The 15,905-nt window shown below is 40.9% G+C and overlaps 1 protein-coding gene across 7 annotated transcripts; it reads left to right on the plus strand.

The window, feature by feature from the left end:
- The first annotated feature begins 1,077 nt into the window (after positions 1-1,077).
- RAB36 (RAB36, member RAS oncogene family) lies at positions 1,078-15,789 on the plus strand. Of its 7 annotated transcripts, XM_077308854.1 has the most exons (15): positions 1,080-1,227; positions 3,564-3,662; positions 3,884-3,936; positions 4,148-4,234; positions 4,738-4,780; positions 5,942-6,029; positions 6,166-6,257; positions 6,946-7,011; positions 7,777-7,878; positions 10,507-10,571; positions 10,720-10,771; positions 12,187-12,268; positions 14,122-14,212; positions 14,569-14,688; positions 15,108-15,789. In XM_077308854.1, the coding sequence occupies exons 6-15, from the start codon at positions 5,961-5,963 to the stop codon at positions 15,170-15,172; spliced, it is 804 nt and encodes a 267-aa protein (XP_077164969.1). In that variant the 5' UTR covers positions 1,080-1,227; positions 3,564-3,662; positions 3,884-3,936; positions 4,148-4,234; positions 4,738-4,780; positions 5,942-5,960; the 3' UTR covers positions 15,173-15,789. The 7 variants fall into 7 exon arrangements, with proteins under 7 accessions (XP_077164972.1, XP_077164973.1, XP_077164969.1 ...); XM_077308851.1 differs by having other exon boundaries at positions 3,884-4,234; XM_077308853.1 differs by lacking the exon at positions 4,148-4,234.
- The last annotated feature ends 116 nt before the right edge of the window (positions 15,790-15,905 follow it).

The following is a 15,905-nucleotide window of genomic DNA, read 5'->3' on the forward strand; positions in this document are numbered from 1 at the left end:
GAACCGAATACGACGCAATCTGCGAAATTGGCGTACCCGAGAGCACTAAAGGGGCGGAGCGGGAGGGAAAGGGACAAAGGCCTCACTTTCTCTTTGGAGGGTGGGAAGAGGGCGCGGTGGTTGACTGTGCAGCGGCCCGAGCAGCATTAGTACGGGTCGCCTTGCCCCCTTCGAAAGCCGAGGGATGCTTCGCGCGTTCCCTTACTCCTCTTGAGGAAGTGTGACAGCAGCCATGCTCAACTTTTTTACATTGAGGAACCCCTGAAACATTATTCAGGCTTCAAGAAACCCCAGTAGTGGCACTATTGTGCAGAATATGGTTGGGAAGCATAGCAGTGTACACGCCTTCCCACCTCCTCCAGATCTTTTGTTGGCCAATTTGTGGGGGGAGGTCATATAACCATTAAATGTTTAACAGGTTTTTTTCAAATGTATGCACATTAATTAATCCCCTACACCCAGGGCCATCAAGAAACTCCAGGTTTTCACAAAACCCTGGTTGAGAAAGTCTGGGCTAGAGACTCCAGGGTGTGTGAAGCTGTAGGCATCATGGTCAGTCCGGCTCTGCAGAGTTGCTAAAAGTGTCGGATTCATGGATAGGCTAGAATGATAAACTCCAGTTTAGGGTTTCACAATACAAGAGGGCTACTCGGTAATGAAAAGTTTAGATTGTGAGATAAATATATACAGTTTTCGCATATATTCACAGGTGAAAGGGCAAAGAGATACCCTCCAGTTGTGAATATAGTTGTAGTGCCTTTTCTAAAATAATAATAATTTGCCCTGAGTCATTTAAAGGAAGGGTGGAATAAGAGCAGAAACATAAATAACAATTTTATACTATAGGACATCTTAAACGATCATCATTGAGGATCTCGTTGAATCAGAATCTGGGCCTGCTTGCTGAGTGTGCCCAGCCTGGCCTAAAGGGTTATCTAAAAACAGCAGTCTTCCCTTAATACCTTTCGTTAAGAATAAGGGAAGCTTTGCTCCAGTCCAGAAAATATATCTAGTTACTAAGCACATTGCTAATACTCTAAATAAATTATTTTTTCCCTCACATGGGATCGTCTGTTAATTTCCAGTCCAGAAAGAAACAGAAGGAACTAAACTGGCCCTCAGCACTCTGTTTTGTTCAGGTGAAATCTTTGAAGCATACAGCACCACACATGCTGGAGCCAAGCAAGCTAAATGTTGCAGACTGCTTTGAACACTCACAGTACAATCGTAAGCATTTACTCTTTTATAAGTATATTTAGGATTATGGTGAAATAACTTCCCCCATTTTGCATTTGCTTATGGCTAAATCAGAAAACATTGATTGATTCATTGATTCATTGATTGATTCATTGATTGATTCATTGATTATTTATTATGGTCATTGACCAGCATCAGAAAACATTATTATATTTATATATGTATAATAAAGTAATACACACACGGAAAATGCACAAGAAATGGATGCCACTAGAACGGTCTTTTGTGGATGCAGCCTTAGGGTGTGAAATATGTCAAGAAGTATGAATCTACCAATAAAATGGGGCAAGGCAGCCACTGAGGGACATTAAAGAATGAGATGGAGAAAACTCTGAGGGTACAATTCGTTATAAAGTTCTCTTGCAGGAACACCTCCAAGAGGAGGAGGAGATTTCTATATGCTGCTTTGCTCTACCAGAAGGAATCTCAAAGCGGCTTCCCATCACCTGTTTCCTCTCCTCACAACAGACACCCTGTGACGTAGCTGAGGCTGAGAGAGCCCTCATATAACTGCTCTGTGAAAACAATATTATTGGGTTTGTGACAAGTCCAAGGTCACCCAGCTAGCTGTATGTGGGGGAGCAGGGAATCAAACCCAGCTCACCAGATTAGAAGCTGTTGGTCTTAACTACTATACCAAGTTGGCTTTTGGGAGGTAGATAAGATAGCTTGTGCTGTTAGTCACTATGCTTACCACAAATTTTAGGTCAGAATCCTATTAGAAAAAGGCTTCTCTTTACTGCTCCTTGCCTGTTCATCCTACTAAAGTCATAGCATTATAATGGGTTTTAAACTGGATTGTTTGACAAACTGCAATAATATGTCTCTGTGGTGTTTATGGCCTCATTTGGGAGAAGTTCTAAGCTTTCATGCGGGCAATTGTGAAGCTGGCTACATTAGAGGCTTTTGTTGCAGGGAATGGTTCTTCCTCAATATAAATAAGCAATGTGATTATTTATACATACCATCTATTTTTTGCTCCTCTGATATCATGTAACAAAAAGCTATTTTAAAAGCATTTTAAAAAAGCAGGGGTCAAGCAGGTCTGATGGATTAAAATAAAACAGGGAAATGGATGCTGCCTTGTGATCAAAATCCACAGCCAGCAGCAAATAAATTATTGCAAAAGCTGTTAATGCTCTTGATCACTAGGCTTACAAGCATGTGGTCTACAAGGAGTTGTCAGCTCCTTATTACATTACTATGGTAAATTTGACGTAACCTATTGTAGTAGTTCCACTGAGATGTATATTCCTCTACTGACATGGCTGTTTTGTATTTACAAGACAGTTCCTAGAAATACAGCTAATTAATTAAGGTGAGCTGATTAAATATTTTTTGCTCTATGAACAGATGCCTCAGATTCCCTCCGTGAAGCAGGTCTAGGTGGGTGGATAATAAATTTGAGATTATGAAAGGAGAAAAGACTAAACTCTCTTATCTTCATACACTGACACTGATTAGTTCCTTTAAAAACATATTTTTAGACACCCTTTAAACATATCTCAAGAGCCTCTTGTGGCTCAGAGTGGTAAGGCAGCCATCTGAAAGCTCTGCCCATGAGGCTGGGAGTTCAATCCCAGCAGCCGGCTCAAGGTTGACTCAGCCTTCCATCCTTCCGAGGTCGGTAAAATGAGTACCCAGCTTGCTGCTGGGGGGTAAACGGTAATGACTGGGGAAGGCACTGGCAAACCACCCCGTATTGAGTCTTCCATGAAAACGCTGGAGGGCGTCACCCCAAGGGTCAGACATGACTCGGTGCTTGCACAGGGGATACCTTTACCTTTACCTAAACATATCTCAATTTTAATTTGACCCTAAAAATTGTTGTTTTTTTGCCAGCTGCTACTGGTTTTGCCACAGGAAACCATGTCATTTTCTCTCTTCTTCATGTGGCATTTTTCTTAACAGAACATGGGGAAAAAACTCCAGTCTCTTTCTCAGACCAAATCTGAAGGGCAGAATACTTTAGCAGGTGTTAACTAGTTGTGGCAGATAAATATACAGATCAGATGCAGGTAGACAGCAAGATACCCACTGTGGGAAAGCAATAACTATTAAATGTGTTGTCTTCTTCCAGAGTGCAGCAGTTGGTTCATTTTCTTTTAAAACAGAGTTATTTGATGTTTCTGTCGCTTAAATTATCAGCATTGTGCATTTCAAATGCCAGCGTCCTTCAAAATGGCAAAATCCTGTAATAGCCGGATTTTCTATTCCACAGGGCTGGGTTTTACAGGGTTGTAAGATCTTTCAAATGGTTGGTCCGTTTTTGTGTGTGTGTGTCTGAGCTCCGCCTTCTTATTTAGAGGGAGGTGTTGAAAGTTACACTCTGGTTGCTATGGCCACACAGCAGAAGGCAGAGTGGTGTATGTGACGGGGGAACCTGCTGCATGAACTGCTGCATGGTGAGTTGTTTCTCTTGCTCTTTGCTGAACCATCTGAATCCTAACGGGAAATATCCCGATTGTAAATGCAGCAGCAAAGTCTTTGATCTGTGAAAGAAGGTCTTAGACCCCATCCTCCTGTACCCTGTGCCTTCCTTAAACGTGAGTCAGCTATTTTGTTTCGAATAAGCGTCTTGACAAAACTGAGCTATGTAGCTAAAACGTGTGTTCCTCTTTCAAAGGTTAAATTGGCTTTTCCGTGGATTAAATTGACACAAATGTAAGACCAACACTGGTAAGGATGTACGTTTAATTACCATGTTTTGTCTAATGTGAACTGTTTTGGCACCTGGAATGGAAAATTGGAATGGTACCTTTTGCTTTCTGCAGACTGGTTGGTTTAAAAATTAACACAAAATTAACATCACAAGTATTTCTGCTATCTGTTGTCTGATTGGATTAAAGTTCTTGCAATAGTTGTTACACAGAATGCAGTCTGTATGCAGGATGGTCTCCATGGAAGAATTTGCCTTTAAACAAATGAGGAAAATTACCTTGTGAAGAACAAATAAAAACAACAACATTTACCTGAGGTAATTCGTTATTTTAGTTGGGCATTTAGCGTGTAGACAGGTTAAGTTAAAAAATAATCCAAATAGATAAAAACAAGTTGACTCTGGCGTGAGGGCCTCACAAGGGGAGATTTCTATATCTTTTTCAGTGGCTTTATGGGTTTAGGATGCCCCTTACCTTTACTATAACAACCTAAAGGGATTGTTTTATTGAAGAAAGGCCTTGGTATTTTATTATCAAAGGAAATGAAAGACTTCTGAGCAACAGACTGCACATTTCCTCTGCGTGAAATAAAAATATGACCAAGTTAGGAAAAGCAGATATTCTGGCAGGTGTTTCCAGTATAATTCAAAGTGGGAAATTTGACTCTTTTATGCCTTACAGGCCAAGTTTTGGCCTAAAACCTGCATTGGTTTCTAAAGCAGGGAAAACCTATCTTTTGGAAGTATTTGCGGTGATGCCGAATTTGGGGATATATATACACACATAACTGAAAAAAAATGTTGCTTTGTTATCTGTACAGGCTGTTGGAAGAAGTCAACACAGAATATTAGATCTACTTTGGGGTATGTGAGCGGTCTTATTGTTACTGGTTTACTCCTCCCTCCAACATTACCTTATCCACACAGGCATGCCAAGATAATGGCCATGCATCTGGTAACTGAGTTCAGATAATGGAACTTGCATGGCACATTTGCTTCAAAGTCTTTGTGGTGGACCCAGCAATGATGCAAGGATAATGCAATATATAGATAAGCCTTCAGACTGGGAGTTTTCTTATAAGAAAATTAATTTATAAATGGGTAATCAAAACAACCACTTGGGTTTGCCTTGTATACTTTGAGAAGGAGCTGTTTGGCACACGTTAAGAATGAGCAGAACAGGAGGGGAGGGCTTAGGGTTGCCAAAATTTTAAAAAGTGGAGGTTCATATTATTAGGAATGTTAGCGAGCATGTCTAAAAGCAGGTTCCCTTCCTCTTCCCAGAGCCAGCTTGGTGTAGTGGTTAGGAGAGCAGATTTCTAATCTGGCGAGCCGTGTTTGATTCCACACTCCCCCACATGCAACCAGGTGGGTGACCATGGGCTCGCCACAGCACTGATAAAGCTGTCCTGATCAAGCAGTAATATCAGAGCTCTCTCAGCCTCACCCACCTCACAGGGTGTCTGTTGTGGGGGGAGGAAAGGGAAGGCGACTGTAAGCCACTTTGAGGCTCTTGGGAAGAGAAAAATGGCATATAAGAACCAACTCTTCTTCATATGGGACATGGGTATCCCTTGGAATTGCTACTCATCCCCAGACTACATAGAACAGTTATCTTGAAGAAAAAGGATGCTTTGGAGGGTGAACTTCATGGGATTATATCCCACTGGTGACCCTGCCCTCCCCAAGCTCCATTACCAAATCTCCAGGAGTTTCCCAATTTGGAACTGGGAACCCAGCCCACGCACCGCATTGGTGGCCAGGGGGGACCTGGCAACCAAAGTGCATGGGCTGCTAAAGTTTGAGAACCAATGCTCCAAAATGTTACCTAAGTGCTAAGTGTAATTATTGTTTTATTATTTCTCTGCTGGCAAGTCTACCTGGGTGATCTCCATAGTTACTGTCTATATCTGAGTTATTAGACTTTTATTCTACTATTCAGCAAAAAAAAAAAAAAATGATGCCCTTAATCTGGTGGGTTTGTGGATGGCAGCTGGAAACTATTAGATGTTTCATACTTTTTAGGAGAGATTGAATCTAGGGAATGAAGACCACTTTACTACACATTGTACCACCAGTGAGCAGAGACAGAATAATCTCCCACTTCCCAAAAGTAAGTGAACTTTTAACTTTTGTTGACTTCCTTAGCAACTTGGGCTATTCCCTCAAACAGACCCATTATAAAATTGTGCTGCAGCCTTTATATCATCCTGCATAGAGACAGATATCTGCTCTCTTCGTCTCTGCAGTGGTACACACCGGAGGCCTGCTTGCAGTTCAAAGATCACTTCCACACCCAGGTGAGGAGCGCCTGTCAGCGACGGAACACTGGTGCTGTTGGGTGAGTTTTACTTAAAAAACAATCAACATTTGCAATCTAAAATGTCCTGTAACGTCTCTCTGCTTCCTCAAGTGGTGAGGAGTTCCAGGGATAGCACTACTTTGGTTTTTGAAGAGGCAACACGAGTCATATTTTTTAAAAAAATTTATTTACAAATCTGTGGAAGTCTTGTTGCTGCTAAGCTGTTTCAGCAGCCATAGTAGCATCAGGGAAAACTGAAGAAGCCTGACCCTGACCGTTTCTGCACTCGGAACTTCACTGCCCCAGCTCCCGTGCAGGAGCGCAAATCAGGGGCGGATGAGGTGCACCAGGCTTCCACATGTGGGTGCAGGAAGTGGTGGGGCAACCTGCCCCAACTAAAACTCCAGCTTGCATCCCAGCATGAAACTTCCAGTGCGTAAATAGTCCTTGTGGCAACCACCCTGGGTGAATACCGTGTGGATGGCTTGTATTACTGTCAAGTCTCTAGTTATGGCCCTCTTGATATCCTCTACATTCATCTATGGGGGCTAGGGAAGGAGATGGGTGTGGTAACAACATGGATGATAGAGAGTCAGCTGTAATGGATATGGAAGGAATTGAGGAGGGGGAAATCACTAAGGACTCAAGCAAGAGAAAGAAAGGGAAGAGATGTTATTACTGTGGTCACTAAGCTTGATCTTAGCCTAATGTTAAAATGTATTCACAGGTTAAAAATATCAAAAGTGGTTGTGGTGGGAGACCTGTATGTTGGAAAAACAAGTCTCATCAACAGGTATAGTGAATATCAATCCCTAGCTCAGGGGTTTGTCAAAATTGTGTTTTGTAGTTTTTTAAGCCCCTTTAGTTGACTAGTTTATGGGGTTACAACTCACTGCAAAATTTGGCAAAGTCCTTGTAGAGAACTCTCCTTCATAAAGATAGTACAAAGCTTTCCCAGAAAGCCCCTCATTTATAGTTAGTAACATAAGATGGTCACATCATCTCTGATCTAGAGTCCACTACACCGCATCCTTTCCCCTCAAGGCCATAGTGCATGTGGCTTGAGACCACAAAATAGCCAATGAGGTAAGAAGCAGATTCAGGAACTTTTAAAAGATCCTAATGTCAACTGAAGTTCTGTATTAAGAAAATGGCATTTTATCTGCTAGACAAGTAGAATTGTGGCTAATGCTGAAGAACTGTGGCTAAATTTGGTTCTTCTTCCTTCTTGGATCCTCCCTCAATTCTTTGCTTCAGGATTTGATATCAGACTTCTGCTAAATTTTTGAAATTCAATTCCTGAGTCTTGAAATGTTGCATTTAATTTGGGACTGTGGATATTCAGTGTAGGGTGTCAATATTTTCTGCATTGGTACCATTGCCTGCACTGCAGCTCCCAAAATCTATTTCAATCAATAAGAATAAGCAATTCCTAGATCAATTTTTTCTGTATTCTTCCTTCTCCATCTCTAGCAAAATATTATTAAAGGATCAATCTTTCTAGCCCATTTTCCTCTGCACCTCAGGGGGGTTTTTTGTACCACTTTTTCCATTGCAGGTTTTGTAAGGATGTGTTTGACCGTGATTACAAGGCAACGATTGGAGTGGATTTTGAAATTGAACGCTTTGAGATAGTTGGAGTTCCATATAGCCTCCAGATGTAAGTTGGAATGCAAATAGTGCTCAATACTTTTTTATTTTTTTATATCTAAATAAATAAATATAGAAACTTCTGAGAGAACCAGATCAAGCTTTAGCTAATGGAATTAGTATCACCTCTAGTGGACAAAAAAAAATGACTGATTGCCTGTTTTAGCAAAGAATTATCCTATGGCATAATATGGCTTAATTTGGATATTATGACACAGTTTACTAATTTGCCACTAATTTACTTTTGCCTTATATCTGTACTCTTATGATCCTTGTTCCATTTAGTCTAAGGAAGAGTGCATGCACTCGAAAGCTCATGCCTTGAATACCTCTTTGTTGGTCTTAAAGGTGCTGTTGGACTCAATTTTTGTTGTGCTACTTCAGACCAACATGGCCACTCACTTGAATGAATTGTTAACAGTAACTGAGGGGGAGGCAAGATGAGATTGAGACTGGTTCTGGAGAAGGCATTTAGAACACCTTTCCATCCAAACACCAGTTTTCCAATATGCTGAATCTGCTATTTGCTGCATGGTAATAAATAAATAAACACACCCGGTACCTATAAAGTTTCCCCTGCAAGGCAGTACAGCTGGGGGAAGGGCAGTGCTTCACTTGAGAAAATAGTGTAGGGGAAAAGAGGATTAAATCCTTCCTCCAGTGCTGAGCTCATGATGCAATTTGGGATACCTGGAAGGCTTATGAATTTCTTACCAGGAAGTCTAATTTGGGCCTTAGCCAAAATTATTCATACAGAGTAAGGGACTTTTCCAATTACAAATCCTCATTCTTAAGGCTGAATTCAGTGGGACTTATTATGAAGTAAACATGCATAAGATCACAGCCTTAGGTTATCTAATGTTAGTAAATAAAATTACATACACCACATTTTGAACAGAAAAATACCATAGGCAATATATTTTTCCCATTGTTAAGAATTGCAGCATGTGTAGTTGGTTAATCAGTAGCACTTCTTAAGCTGTTCTTGTTCTATTGAGCAATGATAGACACAAAGAAGAAAATATTGAAGAAAAAACACCACTTGCTAGAAAAAGGACATCTTTAGCATGGTTGCCTTGACATACTAACAGGTTTCTGTGTTTGCACATGAGAGGCAGAGTAGCCATCTGTCTCTGTACTGCAGGGAATACTTAAGCAGTGCTTTATATCACCTGGACTGACACAGTTAACAATTGCTGTCTATGAACATGGGGAAAATAACATAACAAGTGTTGATTCTTTAATAGTGAACAATTTTCATTACTTAATGGTAACCCAAGCAACTATTATATAGAATTACATGAAGTGCTCCTGTAGTGAAATGGAGGCTTTTTGTGGGTGTAAAAGTCAGTCTGTGCCCACACTACTCTTTTAGTTTATTTCTTCTGGCTGCTCTTCCTTGTCTCACATTCCTCTTCATATATTCCATATATTTTTTTCTTCAGGCTTCTTTACTCAGGCCTATCCCTGGTCCGGCAACACTAAACATATCCTTACAGGTATATGCATTACAGTTTCATGATCTCAAAGAGACCCATCTTGATGGTTTGTGATATGTAAATACCTTTCAATTCAGTAATTAACGCATAGCTAGAAATTATTTAAATTGTTAACAGCCCTATTCAGATATTTGTGCCTCTTACAAAAAAAAGTGATGAGAATACATATCAGACTTTAAATCCAAATAAATAATAACAAAAATAATACATTTTCACCTATGGAGGAAATACCCAGATGATTTGCAGCTCAGCTGTATTAGGCTGAAGCCAAGTCACTACCTTCTACTAATTTCATTGCATATTATTTGTTATGCTGCTGAACATATGTTGATGGGATTCTCAAAGTAAGCACACATTTAATTAAGACAAATTTTATGTGTATTGTCTTGCTACTTAGTTCCATTGCTTAGCTGTTACCTTATCAGTGGTAATAGACATAGTATTCTTGAGGACTCTGATCAAGCCTCATTCAAGATAGAGGTTAAGAAACCCTAGGCATCTAGTTATATTTCTGCTTCAGTTCATGTAATTCCTGGCAAGTACACCTGAACAATATTTTAGGTTCGTTTTAGGTATAGTATACAGTTGATAGATTCTAATCAGTAGTCGTGTTGGTCTGAAGTAGCACAATAAAATCAGAGTCCAGTAGCACCTTTAAGACCAACAAAGATTTATTCAAGGTGTGAGCTTTTGAGTGCAAGCACTCTTCATCAGACTATGAACTGACCATCGTGACAGTGGGAATATATAAGCAAAAGTTAATCCTGTTACATTAGTAAACTGTGTCACAGCATCCAAATACAGCCATATGATAATTCTTTGCTAAACCAGCCAGTCAGATCCCTCAAATTCAGTTGTAGTTCACAAAAACATTGACAGTTTTATTTCCCCTATGTTTTTGGCACCTCCGAAATAGGAACGCTCAGTCTTGGATGTGCCACAGAACTAGTTTCATTACTTTTCATTTTTTAAAGAAGAACTATAGAGGATTGAAATATCTTTTTTTTAATGAGGTTCTCTGACAAAGCAGTAACTTACCACCTTCTTCTTCAGTGTGTTGAAGTCTCTAGCTTTTGTCAGAAGGTTTTTCGAGTTGTGCTCATTCGGACTGATCTGACTTTTCTTATTTTACCTTGCAGATGGGACACAGCAGGTCAAGAAAAGTTCAAGTGCATCGCATCTGCATACTACAGAGGGGCAGAGAGTAAGTAATGAGCTGCTTCCAGGGTAATCCTTTCATTCTCACTTATTCTTCCTATTCTTCAGCCTTTAACATCTGTGTAATGAAACTAGAAAGACTCAGGTTCTGCTGTCTCATCAAGCTTTTTTATTTTCCTGTGTTTGCATCACAGTTATTATAACGGTCTTTGATTTGGCTGACATCCAGACTCTGGATCATACCAAGTAAGTCAGCAAATTTTGTTTGCAACAGTTTTTTACGTAAAGCTCTCATAAAGATGATCTGGGATTCATTAGGAACAAAATAGGAAAGGGTGCAATGCCAAGCTATGATGTCAAAAAATGTGTACCTTTAAAAGTATGGCACCTTATGGTTTCAACGTATCCCCCATGTTGTATGTAAACCGCCCTGAGCCGTATGGAAGGGCGGTATAGAAATCAAATTAATTAATTAATTGTAAGACTTAAGAAGATGGCAGCTGAGGCTTGCTTGGTTGGATCTTTTTTTTCTCCACTGTTGTCCGCAGTAAAACTAACAAGGATATTCCGTAAAGTGCTCTGCTTCTTGTGCAATATGGAGGAAAAAGGTACACAAGGTATGAGCTGTGCTCGTTAAAAGTGTATGGCTCTGATTCCCATCTGTTCATTCTCTTGTAACCCAGCAGTAACTCCACTGACATAAATGTCAGAGCTGCAGCAGATGGTCCCTCTGCGCTTCTGTTGTCTTTACGCATTATCATCCTCTTTGCTACATCATTGCTTCCCCTTAGCCTCTGATATTACCTGGTGGTTGTTTTTTGACTTGGCCTTGCTTCTTCATCAGTGCTGCTGCTTTACACCGAAGACAATCCCAATTCTCCAGGGCTTTTTTTTTCTTCCTGAAATGGAAAGATTAGCTGAATCATTCTTTAGTTTCGGTCGGCAGGAAGAACATCTCCAAGGGGACCGCAGTGTAAAAAAAGTGTTTTTGAAAAGGAAAGAGCATATGGTGTGTGTTCATCCGCCACTTGCTTTCCTTGTGCTTTTAATTTCCTCTACCCCATGCCCTTTCCTCTTGTTCTTTTAATTTAATTACTTAATTCCTCTTATATCCTCTTTCTATTTCTGACTGTATTTTCATACCACAAGATCAGTTTCATAGGGGATTTTCCCAAGATCCTGCTTCAGAATGAGTAAACTTGGTAAAATGTGTCAATTTGACAATGGTCCTTAGATTATAGAACCTCTTGTGGCGCAGAGTGGTAAGGCAGCTGGCATGCAGTCTGAAAGCTCTGTCCATGAGGCTGGGAGTTCAATCCCAGCAGCCAGTTCAAGGTTGACTCAGCCTTCCATCCTTCCGAGGTCGGTAAAATGAGTACCCAGCTTGCTGGGGGGTAAACGGTCATGACTGGGGAAGGCACTGGCAAACCACCCCATATTGAGTCTGCCATGAAAACGCTGGAGGGCGTCACCCCAAGGGTCAGATATGACCCGGCACTTGCACAGGGGATACCTTTTACCTTAGATTGTGTTAGTAAAAATAATGAGTGAACAGAGCCTCTTGCAACCAGTTGAGACAAGTCCACTCTCAATGATCTGACCCTGAACCTTCTTTTATGACATGTGAAAGCATACTATTTCTTTTCCTTTTGTGTTTTCAGACAGTGGCTTCAGGATGCACTGAGGGAGAATGAGCCAGGGTCCAGCTTTATCTTTCTCGTTGGAACAAAAAAAGATCTAGTGGTAAGCAGCTCATCAAACCAATGGTGCCACTTGAAAAAGTAGTTCCTTTATCTCTTCTGTATGTCACCTGCTGTTTGTCATGTTACAAGCTATTATTTTTCCAAGGAGCTCAGAGCAACATATATCACTCTCTCCTCCCTCATTCATCTTCACTACAATCCTGGAATATAAGTGAGGCCAAAAGAGGTCCAAGTTTACGGTCATGTCTATAGTGATTTCAACCCAGGTTTCTGCAGTCCTACTCTCATTGCTCTGTTGCACTGGTTCTGCAGTGGCCAGTAGATAGCTGGTCCTACCTGAGGCTGAGTACTGGTCGGTTTCAGCCAAAACACGAGTTAGAAAAGAGTCATCATAATTCCTCCATTACAGGAAGTCAACTGAAGTTAAAGGTGAAAACTGCTGGGAAGTGTGCTCATCCAGAGCAGCAACTTCAGAGTAGACTTTTCCCTTCTTTTCCCATACCTCCCATATGCAAGAAGGAAGAAAGAGGCTGGCAGGGGCTCATGGTAATTGTAGTCCATGGACATCTGGAAGGACTACAGGTTGACTACCCCTGATCAAGAGTACTGGACCCATTGGATTGAAGTTAAGTTTTAACCAATACGAGAATGCAAGTAGCCACCTATAAAGAGATCAGCCCAGCCTCTATCTAAGACAGTGGTTCCCAACCTTCCTAATGCTGCAACCCTTTAATACTGTTCCTTATGTTGTGGTGACCCCCAACCATAAAATTATGCAAGTGTTCTATCACAGAAATAAAACTAAAACTGACTAATGGTGTGAAGATCCATTGTTCATGATTGTATATAAATTGGTTATAAATTGTATATAAATTGGTGGGCACCTTCAGGAGGAGTGGCAACAGTGGTGGCGCCCCCCTAGTCAAGCTGCTCACCCTGCTGCGACGCCTGTGAAAGGGTCATTCGACCCCCAAAGGGGTCCTGACCACCAGATTGAGAACCACTGATCTAAGAAGTTTATTTGTTATACACTGGGGGACTCCAAGGAACTTCGATTGCTTTCAGTGAGAGCCTTTCTTTGTAAATGCAGAGTTGGGAACTGTATTAGAGCTGTATGACAACCTTTCCTTGGAAGATCTTGATTGTTGCACAGATAAAAGAGGCCCCTTTTGTAAAGCAGAATTTAGAATGGCAGTGGATGCTCTGAGGTTAGCTGCTGCATCATGCAATGCCTGAGCTCTCCAATGTCCAGATGATGGGAAGAATATGCCAAGATATTTAAAGGTTTTTGTTTCCTCTGTTTGTGACTTATGGATTCAATGGTAAAGATGAGGACATTTGTTTTTTGGTAGTTTATCACAAGGTTCTCCTATGTGCTTAAGGTACAGAGTGCTTTCCGAAGGCCTACCTGTGAATAAAATAGAATGGCATTACCATCTTCATATAGTAAGGCAGAAATTATTTTACCAACAGGCTTTGGAGAATGGAAGTTTGGATTTCTCAGGTGTTGCACCAAGGAGTTGATATAATAGTTAAAAATTAGAGGGACCAGGATACATCCCTGCTTAACTTCTTTATCAAGTGGGATTGTATAGGAGAGATGGCCTTGAGACCTGCATCATATTTTTAGAAACTTTCTTTCATGCAGTGAGCAAATAAGTACACAGAGTCCGTGGTCTATTAAGGAGTTCTCAGGCTTTGCCCTTTTACTATCCTTGATGAGAAATCTTGAGGCACTGCTCCATTATGTGCTAAGATACTTGCAATGAACCTTGCTTAATAGAACTTCTGAACAGCAACTTCTGATAAAAAACGTGATTCTGCATAAGGGAGAAAATGCACAAGCAGTATAATTTGCCGAGTTAGCAATTACTGGTGTTTTTTATTTTTCAGTCCACTGCTGCATGTGAGCGGACAGAGCTGGATGCCATTCGTTATGCCAATGAGATGCAGGCTGAGTACTGGTCCATTTCAGCCAAAACAGGTTAGTTGTGCTCAATGAAGTATGTCAGAGCGTGGTGCAAAATGGCAAAGGATACGCTAGCTATCATCTCCAGGAGTTAGCGTCACATTGTCCATGTGCTCGTCTGTATATGTGTTAGGAAAAGCAGTTTCATGCTGCATACGTGCTTTGGTATTCTAGCTGGTCTTACTCCAAAGTGTGCCAGAAGATTCTATCCTAGCAAATTTGAAACTTTATGTTTTGTAGGAAGGATGTTAGAATTTCATGCTCTCGCCTTTTTAGAAGGCGAGGTATTGGCAAAATTTGACAGGTTCTCCTTCAGCAGCACATAGGTGGCCTTGTATATTGACTACTGAAGTCTCTCTCTCTTTCTCCAGGGGAGAATGTCAAGGAGTTTTTTTCTCGAGTTGCTGCCTTAGCCTTTGAAAAGTCCATGTTGATGGAACTGGAGAAGAGCAATGGCCGCATGGCCCAGATCGGTGCAGGAAACCTTATCAGTATGTTTAGTAAACTTCAGCTTCTTTTTATCATGTTTGATTTCAGTATTGACCAACAAGAGTTTCAGGGCATAAGGATTTGAGTGTCAAAAGTCTCCTTCGGATTCTCCAAAGTTTATACCCTGAAACTTGTGGGTCTCCAAGGTGCTACTGGAGTCAAATTGAATTGTTTTACTGCAGACCAGCAAAGCCACCCTCTGAAATGTTTATCATATTGAGTGGTGGGTGTGAGAACCAAATTCCTTTTGTCTTGGAGACCTAATGCTGAAAGCACAGAAGCTATCAGTGTGGCATTTTCTCTGCAAGGTTGTGCAAGAATTTCTGGAAAACCGTAAACGAGATGTTGATAGCTGTTAACATTCCTGGAAGGTGAGGCTCAAAAAGGATTAATCTGATCATTTCTGATTCCTCATTTGCAGATATAGAAGAAACTTCAGTGGAGACTTCAGAAACCAACCATCAAGCCAACGTAGGTTGCTGCTAAAGGTTGCTGCTAAAGGCTGTGGGGCTGGCTTCTCAAACTAGCAGCGCTTCAGGAAGATGGATCGCAACCAAAGAAGAGTGCAGGGGAGAAGCAATGCAAACCTGCCCTTTGCTATGTGTTTGTGTTGCCCTCCAGTGTTCCAGAAGAGAATGTTAGCAACACAGCCTGCACGTCTTTAGGAAAACTTGTATAATCTGTTTCCTTCTCCAGGCAAGGAGATGGCAGACTTGACTGTAGGAAAAGTTCTGGGACCCACTATTGTATCTTTTGGAAAACGGAGTTAAGTTGATGGACCCTCTTCTACAATGACAGCTTTAAGTCCTGGTTAAGCTGAAACTGTGGTTTAGTGTTAACCTTAACTTGTTGGCAGCATCACCCTTAGCCATGGCTGAGATCAGCAGAAGGAATTTACAGCCGAAATATTACAGTGTGCAATCCCATGGTTTATTCCTGAGTCCTGGTTAAGAGTCAGACCATATTAATGTCTGAAGAAGTGTTGTGTGTATTGGTTTGAGAGGCTTTAGAAAATAGTCCTGCTACATACAATGCTTTAGGTCTTAACTTTTGTATAAGGCACTGGAATTATTTCTAATGTAGTGCAACCCCTATGTAATCCAGATACATTACTTCTGATTTCCTTTGTAAGATTTTTTTTAGGATTGCTTTGATAGGAGATGATGCTTTGGATCATGTCTCTCATTTCAGAAGACAGCACAGCCTAGCTGAGTGGGGA

Source organism: Paroedura picta, chromosome 13 (genome assembly GCF_049243985.1).
Source record: "Paroedura picta isolate Pp20150507F chromosome 13, Ppicta_v3.0, whole genome shotgun sequence".
Classification (NCBI taxonomy): domain Eukaryota; kingdom Metazoa; phylum Chordata; class Lepidosauria; order Squamata; family Gekkonidae; genus Paroedura; species Paroedura picta.

Excerpts from the sequence above, each read along its gene's own strand:
- RAB36 (XM_077308857.1), top strand. The coding sequence starts at position 5,961 with ATGAAGACCACTTTACTACACATTGTACCACCAGTGAGCAGAGACAGA. Across the intron at positions 6,030-6,165 it reads TAATCTCCCACTTCCCAAAA|TGGTACACACCGGAGGCCTG; the intron begins GTAAGTGAACTT and ends TCGTCTCTGCAG. Across the intron at positions 7,879-10,506 it reads GTTCCATATAGCCTCCAGAT|ATGGGACACAGCAGGTCAAG; the intron begins GTAAGTTGGAAT and ends TTTACCTTGCAG.